Source organism: Podarcis gaigeae (assembly GCF_964106915.1).
Source record: "Podarcis gaigeae genome assembly, chromosome: 3".
NCBI classification, from domain to species: domain Eukaryota; kingdom Metazoa; phylum Chordata; class Lepidosauria; order Squamata; family Lacertidae; genus Podarcis; species Podarcis gaigeae.
This window is the reverse complement of record NC_139680.1, coordinates 19,545,019-19,555,894: the sequence shown is the minus strand read 5'-3', so window position 1 is coordinate 19,555,894 and position 10,876 is coordinate 19,545,019. Positions and strand designations below refer to the sequence as shown.

At 53.7% G+C, this 10,876-nt stretch overlaps 1 protein-coding gene across 1 annotated transcript; it reads right to left on the bottom strand.

Annotated features, from left to right (window-relative positions):
• Positions 1–369: 369 nt before the first annotated feature.
• GDF7 (growth differentiation factor 7) lies at positions 370–10,671 on the bottom strand. Its single transcript, XM_083730810.1, has 2 exons — positions 10,308–10,671; positions 370–2,496 (listed from the first exon to the last, which is right to left on the bottom strand). Exons 1-2 carry the CDS (start codon positions 10,654–10,656, stop codon positions 1,523–1,525), a joined length of 1,323 nt encoding a protein of 440 aa, XP_083586936.1. The 5' UTR covers positions 10,657–10,671; the 3' UTR covers positions 370–1,522.
• Between the last annotated feature and the right edge of the window lie 205 nt (positions 10,672–10,876).

The window sequence follows — 10,876 nt, the reverse complement described above, 5'->3', positions numbered from 1 at the left end:
ACTCAGAAATCCCAAGGAATTCAATGGCACTTACTCCCAGGCAATTGTGCGCACACAACAATATCAGCCTTACACTGCAATATGAAATGTGTGTACAGTGGTACCTTGGTTCTTGAATTTAATCCAGTCTGGGAGTCCATTCGACTCCTGGAACTGTTTGAAAACCAAGGCGCAACTTCCAATTGGCTGCAGGAGCTTCCCGCACTCAAGCAGAAGCTGCGGAAGCCATATTGGACGTTCGGCTTCCAAAAAACGTTCACAAACCGGAACACTTACTTCCAGGTTTGAGGCGTTCAGAAGCCAATTTGTTCAGGAGCCAAGCCATTCAACAACCAAGGTACCACGGTACTTAAGTAAGACTTTCTTATTTCAGTGGGATTTGCCTCCATGTAAGCGTTCAAGATTTCACCTGAGAGCAGACTCCACTGAACACAGAGGGAATCACTTACTTCCTGGTGATTATGCCTAAGAGATTCTGCAGCTAAACAACATGCTGCCTGTTTCTTTGATATGCCACTAGAGGCAAGCAAACTTCCAAAAGAAAGAAAAGTCAAGGAATGTGGGAGGAGAGAGAGGGGAAAAGGGAAAAGAGAGGTGTCACAGAGCAGTGGTGTCCAAACTGTGTTCAGGGGCTCCTCCGGAACATTATCGCAAATAGGTAATGGCAGACAAACTGCCTTAAAAGACGGCTGGTCCACCACTCTCAATCTTCCCCCATAACATGCAGTCCCAGAGAGATGTTTGGTGGGTTGCAGGCCTCTATTCACACAGGAAACTGACTATTGAGAACTGTGTGCCGCCTAGACAATCTACCACCAACACTCTCAAAACAAAACAAAACCATGAACAAAAGTGAATGTGAAATGGCTTCACTGGAGATAAAAAGCTTGAAAATCACTACTTCAGATTATTCATACACACACACACTCACACACGCACAACGGTTCACCTCAGCTAACCTCCTAGAGTGGTTGGCAAAGGTGTTCTTGAGACTGTCATCCCATTTCCTTCTCTTAAAGTGCCCATTTGGTGGGGTGCAGACTTACAGAAGGGTGCTAGGTCACTCACTCATTGTCTAGGGGGAAAAGGTCACTAGCATCTGCAGAGGGAGGGAGGAAAAGAGAGACGAAGCCTGCAAAATCCCCCCTTTTCCACATGCCAGCGGTGCCACCTGGAACAAAATATTGAGGGGGGGGGGCAGGGAAGCTCCGCCTTACATAATCGATCAGATGATGATGGGCAGGCACACCATTTGAATGGCAATGCCTATCAACTTTGGGGAGGGGGCAGGCGCCCTGGAATATTATATGGGGAAGGGTCCTAAGAAGATGGCTCCTCTTTATGCCACACACGCACAATGCACGAGTGCCGTCGGACCAGGCAGCCAAAGGCAGGACATCGAGGCGAATCTGGGCATCTTCTTAACTCGCTGCATGCAAGAGGCGCGCCACTGAGCCGGGAAGCGAAGCAGGCGAGGAGGGGGGAGGAGGAGGAGGAGAGGCCTTCGCTTCTTCCGACGCCGCTACCTGCAGCCGCACGTCTCCACCACCATATCCTCGTACTGTTTGTAAACCACGTTGTTGCCGGAGTCTATGTACAGGATGCTGATGGGGCTGAGCTTGGACGGCACGCAGCAGCTGGGCGGCGTGGCGTCGGGGTCCATGGAGTTCATGAGCGTCTGGATGATGGCGTGGTTGGTGGGCTCCAGGTGCGAGCGCAGAGGGAAGTCGCACACGCCGTCGCAGTGGTACGCCTCGTAGTCCAGGGGCGCGATGATCCAGTCGTCCCAGCCCAGCTCCTTGAAGTTGACGTGCAGGGCTTTCCGGCTGCAGCGGCTCTTGGCCTTCTTGCCGTGGCCTCGCCCGCCGGCTGCCCGGCCCGCCAGCGTGGTCCTCCGACGGCGGCGCCGCTGCTGCTTGGCTAGGGGATCTTGTCCCGAGTCAGGGGGCTCCAGCAAGAGCCCGGGACCGCCGCCCAGAGCCTTGATCTTCTCTCGGATCTCCTTGAAGAGGTTCTCCTTCCGCTTGGTGCGCGAGAAGACCACCAGCAGCGCCCTCTCGTGCGGCTCCGACGGCTGCTCTCTGCGGAAGCCCAGCTGTCCCGGCGGGAGGAGTCTCCCGGACTGCTCCGAGACGACCCTCAGGAGGAAGCAAAGCGACGGACGGGGGTGGCGGGGGCTGCCGCCTTCCTCGGCCCCACCCGTCAAGGCTGCCCACACGTCGAAGACTTCCCACTTGTTGGGAGACGAGGAAGAAAGGCCTTCGGAGTCCAAGAGGTCGCCGGCCCTGGAGTCTAAGAGGCCCGGTTGGTGGCTTTCCCCTTCCGGACAGGAAGAGAGCAGCAGCCGGTGAAGGAGGCCTTCTGGGGAGGTGGCCAAGCTCCGGTTTCCCGGGGGCTTGCGCAGGATCCGCAGCTCGGCGCCCACCACCTCGTCCAGCTGGGGCAGGCTGGAGATGTCGAAGAGGTAGCGCTGCGCCGCTTCCGACGGAGAGTCATCTGCAGAAAGAGAGGAGGGGGACAGAAGGAAACGTGAATCAAGAGCAAGCGCAGAGCTGTGCGCCCTAAAAGCCGCTCCTGGCCCGACGGCGCGGTTGCCTTGTTACCCGGGCCTCTCCCTCCAACTCAGACCTGGAAGCTGGAAGTGTCTCTTGGGGACTTCAACTGCCATCAACCCCAGCCAGCAGGGCCAGTGGTGGGAGCTGTCGTCTAGCAGGATCCCGGGAACCCTCTGCCGCGAGTCTGGATTCTCCTGGATCAGGCTAGGCGTACTTACCAGGCATGGCCCCTGGATGCGCCTAATTTGCTGATAGGAAGCTGCTGCCTATGAAGCGAACTCTACTTTGTCAGTTGCCGGACCAGTAGCGCCCCAGTCCTGAGATTGGATGGTCATCTGTCATGGATGCTCCTGTATTGCAGAGGGTTGGGCTAGATGACCCTGGGATCCCCTCTAAATCTACGATTCTATTTGTTACGGGAGAAAGAAAGGGCTTCTGAACATACCCAGAGGCCCTTTTATCCCTACTGCTGCTGCGCCGGACATTCAAGGGGAAGGGATGCGTCTGACAGTTCAGTTAAGCCCCGCGCTTCTCATGTATAGACAGGGTGGGCAATTGTGGGACCGTTTACAGAGCAGCTCCTCCGAAACCCGTTCTCGCTGCTCAGGCCTGGTGGAATGTGCAACGTCACCTCTGAGCCTGTGCAGAAAACCCGGTCTAAGGTTGCCGGGCGGACAGCGCAGCTGAGGTAAAAGGACAGTGCGTTTTGGACCTGCTTTTCGTCTCCTTTTCGAAAAACAAGCCCCTGGAGAGGCTTGCCTTTGAAACAGACGAGCCTGGGTCCCTCCCTCCTCTCGCCAGCCCGCGCCTTCCTTCGGGGAGAGACAATGAGAAAGATCTTTACAGTAACCATCTGTATTTATTTCCCAGCCCTCGGATCGAGCAGGTTCTGGAAGGTTGTTTCATGTCTTTTTTGTGTCCTCCTTGCCAAGTTAAACATTTTCCCAATCTGCCAAAGATCATTTTGTTCACGTGTGTGTCCATCTATATCCTTGGAGTTGGGGGCGCAGAGAGGAGAAAGAGGACTGAGCCGCGTTAGTTAGGGGTCTGACTGCTGTTGAAGGGGTCTGACCCTGCGCACATATTCTTAACCCTTTCCCACCCGCCCTCCCACGTAAATGTTCCAAGCCGGGCGTGGCCCTTTTCCTGGGACTGATTAAACCCATCAGACGTGACAACAAATAAACATAATCGGATTAAAATAAATAAAAGGAGGGAGGAGGAGAAGGGGAAAGAAGATTTTTTAAATGCGGCCCCTCCGGCACAGCACCACTACGCGTCGCTTCTTATATACACGCACAAAACGGGCATTGCTGAAAATACGCTGAGCGTCTATTGGAATCATTCTTACAGCGCGATCCTATTCATTGGCTCCAATAGGTTGCTGCCTCCGAATCACGATCTTAAGCGTGTTGCTGGGGAAGCCACTCTCAAAGGGGGGGGGGGGGCCGGGTGTTGGGTCCGATCGAAGTTGGGTCTTCCATCTAGGAGCCAAGAGCCTGTATTGGCTCCACAGCTTCGCGTTTGAGAGGATAGGTGTGCAGGGATTTCAACTGAACTTGCTCCCTCTTCCAGATTGACTCGCTCTTCCATTTTCCCCTTGCTAAGTAAATCCTGAAAGGGTGATGATAACCCACCCTTCCAGGTTGACTTTGAGAACGGGAAAGAATGGAGAGCTGCTGAGGATCATTTAAAAGATCTGTTGTTGCTGCTGTTTTTAAAAAGTGATCATATCTTGGAAGAGAGAGAAAAGTGGAGCTCTTTAATACCTGGTGGGGCGGACGCTTAGAGTATTGATAGTTTGGTAAAGGTAAAGGGACCCCTGGTCATTAGGTCAAGTCGTGGCCGACTCTGAGGTTGCAGTGCTCATCTCGCTTTATTGGCTGAGGGAGCCGGCGTACAGCTTCCGGGTCATGTGGCCAGCATGACTAAGCAGCGCACGGAAATGCAGTTTACCTTCCTGCCTGAGCGGTACCTATTTATCTACTTGCACTTTCGAACTGCTATGTTGGCAGGAGCTGGGACCAAACACCCGCAGCTCACCCTGTTGTGGGGATTCGAACCGCCAACCTTCTGATTGGCAAGTCCTAGGCTCTGTGGTTTAATCCACAGTGCCACCCGCGTCCCGCTTTGATTGTTCAGTAGCCATCTTCAAAAATCTGTCACATGGAAGATGGAGCAAGCTTGTTTCCTCCTGCTCCGGAGGGTAGGACTCGAACCCATGGCTTCGAGGTACAAGAAAGGACATTCCCACTAAATATCAGGAAGAAGTTTCTGACAGTAAGAGTTGTTAGAAAGTGGAACGGACTCCATCGGGAGGTGGTGGACTCTCCTTCCTTGGAGGTTTTGGGGGAGAGGTTGGATGGCCATCTGTCATGGATGCTTTGGTTGAGATTCCTGCATTGCAGGGGCTTGGACCAGAATCCTCAAGGACCCCCCTCCAACTACAATTCTATGATAAGAAGGAACCTTTCATTGATGTCTTAATTCATATAGCCCAGGGCTTTCCTGGGGAACTCAAATCAAAGACCCCCTTACGCACTGGGGTGGAAAACATTTCCACTAGGGTGGAAAACACCGGGCTGAGTTGTTTGCTCCCCCCCATCCCCCCAAAAAAAATCTGACGTAAAAGTCTGGATAGGAACAGATAAGGAGAGGAGGAGACCCCTTTGAATTGCTCAGCTGGTGTCAGTTTTGCTTTGAAACTCCCATAAACCGCAGCCTGCGGGCCCTGCGCTGCGCTCTTGGAAACAGATTCCTAAGAGGGAAAGCAAGCAGCTCGGACAGATATTCCCCGGTGTCGAGTCCTCCTTCCTCCCTCTTTGCCTTCAAAGAGAGATTTGGGGGGGCCCTCTCAGAAGTCAATGGGCCTGCACAGAGGGCTTCTCGGTTTCAGCCCCCCCCCCCCGAAACCCGGGCTGCTTCCGACGAAGGCTTTCCTTTTCCTTTGTTGGCACTGAGCAGAGCCGCGACCCAGCCCAAGTCCCACGAGATTCCAGTACCCATATTCAGAGTGGGGGTTTTCCCGTGTTGCGGCAAAAACTTGCCAAAAGGGTATTGAGACACCTTAAATGCCCGCAGTTTTACCGCGGCGAAAGTTTTCAGGAACCGCATAAGCTTCCAGTCTTCAGAAGCTTATGCTGCAATAAATGGCTCCGGTTTTTAAGTTCTCACAAAACCCATTGCTTTCAGCAGGTGCTTCACCTGTTCAACTCCCTCAGGTGGGGTGGATTAATTTATATATGTATAGAATCCTTAGGGCGGGGGCGGGGGATGAAGTGAAACGCGCATATGAATGTGCATAAACTCGCAGACCGGAATGCAAACAGACCCACTTTTTCGTGTTTACCCTTCTAGTAGAAACGGGAAGAAATAAGCTACTGCTTATGATATTTACTAACGGGAAGGTCCAGCCACGCAGCTGGTCCCCTAGACCTAGACCTAGATACATGCAGGAGCGAGGAAGCTGTGGTTTTCCAGATGTTGGTGGACTTCCAGCTCAACCAACATCTGGCCAATGGACAGGTGGTCCAACAATATCAGAAGGGAGGATGGGACATTTTCCCCAATCCCCACCCCTGGATTTAGCTGATAGATGAGATTGATTATATATATATATCCTCTGGAAACGAAGTTCACTTTTATTTCATTCATACGTACTTTAATTTTGTTCATATGCAAACCTCGGTGCCTAATTAAATCAATCGATCAAACGACTAAATATTGCACGGTTGGAGCTCGTGCGACTCAAGATCTCTCGGTCTGCCTCTCTTTAAAACCAGGTCACCGATCTACCGTTTAAACCTCTGAAATTGCAGAGCATAAATCGATCTAATTCCGTTAACTTCAGTGTTGAAGTCTGAATCAGATACAACAGGAGCATTTTCAGTCCTCCTGGGACGGATAGCATCCTTTATGGGAAAACTTACACCATAGCTATATCCACCAAGGGATATAGGTTGGATCCCTTCCTAAACATTCTCACTAGGAAGTTAACCCCCCTTGATATTCCATGCTGAGCTGGGTTTGGCCGCTAGATTATTTGCGAGCAATCATTAACGAACGGTGAGATCTTTCCAACAGCGCCTGGCGATGATGACCTGCTATTCAACCCATTCAGACACGACAATTTCAGGAGGAATTTCGTATGTGTGTGCGTGCTAAGTGTTCAGCTACCCTGAATTCAGTTATACTAAATTCAGTTATCCTGCGCCCAAAGCCCACATGCCTCCTTTTCACCTCAAAAGGGACAAGGTTAGCCTGGCGGCGCCCTAATTTTTTAAGGACAGCGGAACCTCGAACCACGGACTCGTGCGCTCGCCTCCCTTTGAGGGCTCCGGGCTCTCTCTCCCTGAGGCCGACCGTCTTCATGGGCGCTGGGGGACCCATAAAGAACAAAACTTCGCCGAACTCACATAGCACTTCCTTTCAGCTATATAGCCCGGGATCCCCTTTTGTCCTTTCTCTTTTTTTAATTCGCTTGTATTCTATTCTGAAGCGTATCGAACCCTTCCACGTTTATATGTCTCCACCAGCCAGGTTGATCGGTGCAAACTGCCCCCATCAGCCTGAAAAATTGGGTTTTTCGTTCTGCTAGAAATAGCGCGCAACTCTGGCGCTTCCCCCGCACCCCACCCCACCCCACCCCCAAACTAAATTAACTCCGGGCTTATGGTCTCCTCTCCACCACCCGCAATAAAGAACGACTTGGGGGTGCACCACGCACGTTTACCGGGAAGTTTGCTCCCCAATAAGAATGCTTAGCAGCGCAACCTTTGACAAAAAGACGAATAATGTCCCGGAACTCCTATGGCAGAGAGGGTTACAGCCAAAGTAGATACACAGTTGTATTTTATTTTTTAAATGCTTAACTTCGGTTGGGTCGCGCGTTCTCTTTCTTATTTCTGCGACTTCGCCGTTTATTTTTCCTTTGATCCCGTTTTGAAACACGGGTTTGTGCGTCAGCCTCGGCGCAAACTCATGGGAAGGGGACTCACACGAATAAATAGGTGTCCCAAAGCCGAACACAATTAAAGCGCCGTTAAGCGCCGGGGCTCTGCAGAGGAATCACAGAATTGTTGAGTTGGGAGGAACCTCAAGGCCCATCCAGCCCAACCGCCTGCAATGCAGGAATCTTAACTGAAGCGTCCGTGACAGATGGCTACTGAGCGCGTGTTTACATCGCTCCATCTTCAATCTGATTGCTTTAAAACTGGCTGGATTGTGGCCGGTTAAGTAAATAAAATAGCTGCTGTCAGAAGCAGAGTGGAGCGGGAGCACTCAAAAGCGGCTTGAGATGTTGGTTAGTCCGCTGCAGGCGAAAACAAACCATTTCCGCCCCGCGGAGCACGCGCGGTGGGTTGTTTTGCTTTTGGATTTCTTTACGTTTTTGGTGAGAAATTGGCCTCTCCCTTCAGTTCCTGCGTGTCACCTTCTTCCCAAGAGGGGTCGCGTGCCAAATGGCTCCGGGCAGGGCAAGCGGGACAGGGGTTGCGGTGGGAGGCAGGCTGAAGCGCCCCCCCCAACTCGAAATGCGTTTACAGCGTCCTGAACCTCTCCACACTTTAATGGCTCCTCCAGCGCAGATTAATGCGCTCCAGATGAACCAAACTGTAAAACAAACCGCGCGAGCGCGCGCACCCTCCCCCCACCCCACCGCACCGCTTCCGTACCTTGCCAAAGTTGGGGGAACAGGAATGCCACCACCCAAGACTAGGACCCCCCAAAGCTAAAGGAAGGGAAGCGACGTGGGTGGGTGGATGGGGGAATAAAGTTGCTCTACGTTAGTCTTACCGCCCCAGGTGACGGGGTGAGAGGGCTGCCCCCTCCCTAGCAACCTGGCTGTGCCAGCCCAGGAAGAAGGAGGGCGCAAAGTGGCGCGCGACGCGTGGGGAGGCGGCTGGAACCGTGCGTCTTTTGCAGGAGCGCGGAGCGCACTGCCTGGACAAGAGTCCCGCCTGCCCAGCGATGCTCTCGGGAAGAAGGTGGTTCAACCCTCCTCCTGACCCTTGCAGGCAGGTTGCGCGGAGCTGTATTTGCATGAGGAAGAAGGCGCCCCCGAGGATTGGTCGCCCGGCGGCCACCGCCGCCTCCCCCCTCCCTCCTTTGCCTTACACCTGCTATCTCCACCCACTCCGTCGTCCAGCCAGCAAACCAGATGCACCTCAGCTCTCTTTGCCCGACGCCAGGTGGCCTCCCGAGTCAAAGCGGGCCGCTGAGCTGTCACGCTCGCTGGGTGCCAAAAGCTGGCCCACCCACTGGCAGAAGAGAGAGGGCCCGGAGAGGGAAGCGGCGGGACAGCGCTGAGCTCTCTGCAGTCTGCAGAAAATCCGCCACACAGTGCATTTGGACAGATTTTTCTTGCTTCTCGCTTCAGCTGAAAAATCTTACCTGGTCCGGTCTGACCTCTTTTCTGCTCTCAAAAAAAATATTGGTCCAGTTCTACCTCTCTCTCTCTCTCTCTGTCTCTCTCTCTCTCTCTCTCTCTCTCTCTCCCTTCCTTCCTTCCTTCCTTCCTTCCTTCCTTCCTTCCTTCTGCAGCTCCCTTTGGCTCTCAAAAGCAACCGATTGTCAGAGAACGAATGCCAGCCTCTGCAGAAATCTTTGCAGCTCTTGAGCAGAACTCCCACATTTGACTTCCCATTAAACCCCTTGGATTTGGGGTGAGCAAATCCTCCGCAGTTTGGGGTTGTGTCCTATCAGGTTTGGGCTGACCGCAGTTTTAGATAGACCCCTCTGCTTTCGCGGCTTGGATTTAAAACAAAACTATTTCCAGCTTTACATTTCCTTGGCTGTTTTCGTATGGTCGAATTACACGCTCATAGGACTGTAGCGGCAGCAATTCTCTGGGTTTCCCCGTCCTCTCCCTATATGCTTTTGCTTCGGGCCAACATTTATTTAACAGTTTGGGTTCACATTAAGTCCGCCCCGCCCCAGCTTGAGGATACACGGTGTATTTTTCTCGAAACCTGTGGGGTGTGATGTACACACAAATATTATATATATTGATGTTTTGCCATTTAAAACCACCAAAAAAACAACAACAACCAAGCAGCGACTCTCTTTTTCTTTCGAATTAGCAAAATTTAGACCAACCTCTCACTCGCAGAGTGCAGAGAGACGAGGTCAGTATTACACAGTCGAGGGGCGTTTGTTGCTTTGCATTAGATCGAGATTAATATTTTAGATCGTTTAGAGAGTATAAGCTGAAAGAACCGAGAGTACTTTGCATCAGATTTGGACTGCTACCCTACCCCAAGAGGTTGGCAATGTTGATTTCAAACTAACCATCCCGAGCAAGAATCCCGATTCTCGCTTTGGAGTGGAATTTGGATTGGTATCCAATCCAAATCGGAACACCCGGCGTAACTGAAGGTCGGGCGCTTGCCCGAGGCAAATCCAGGTCCTTTCCTTCTCTCTCCTCCACCGTGTAGAGCAAGAACTGGGTTTAACTGGGGCGATCCCGTCAGATTCTTTGTCCGCTGGGAGGGGGCGGGTGAAGCCTCCAATCCTACGCAAACCGCTTTCTTGGGGATTTGACCACAGGAGGAGAGGGGGAAGCGTCTCAAGCGAAGCTGGACTCACTTCGGAGACAATGAGCGCAAGAACCGGCTCCCACAAACAGGATCCCATCTGTCCTGGGCAGTCCCACCTGTCCCCTCGCGCGGGGCTCGACGGCTCCTGCTCCAGGGCGCAGGTGCGCGCTGGGCATCCCAACCCATCACACCCACCACCCTACCCGGGCTAGCTCACCTCGCGGCTGCGCCTGGTCTACGAAGCCCGTGACGGTGTCCGCTCGTCCGCCTCCTTCGACGGCGGGCACAGGAGGCTCCTTGCTCCGGGCCAGGCTGTGGTAAAGCGCTACCATGTAGTCGTGAGGCACCACCGTGCCGTTGCGGAACGCGCCTTCGCGCTTCGCCTTCCAGGCTGCCGAGGCGGCGGCGTCTCTGACGTCGAGGTTCTCCTCGTCGGCGGCTGCCGCTTGCGCTGCCGAGGCGGGCAGCAGGGGCCTGACGGCGGCGGCGTCCAGCTGCCACGGGCGCAGGCGGCAAGCGCTCCAGAGGCAGTAGAGGCAAAGCGCCGCGGCCGCCCTCAGCTCCATCCTCTCGCCGTCGCCGTCCTTGCCGTCTGAAGCAGCAGCAGCAGCAGACAGAGCTCGGCGGGCTCCGGGCGGCTCGCGCAGGGGCTTTGAGGGCTCCTCGGACTCCCCGGCCGCTTTTTAACATTGTGTTCACAATCCACGCCGACTCCGCCGACAGCGGCAGGAGGCTTTTTCGGACCCCGCGCAGCGCCCCCTGCCGAGCGGCCGCCGCTTGGCAACG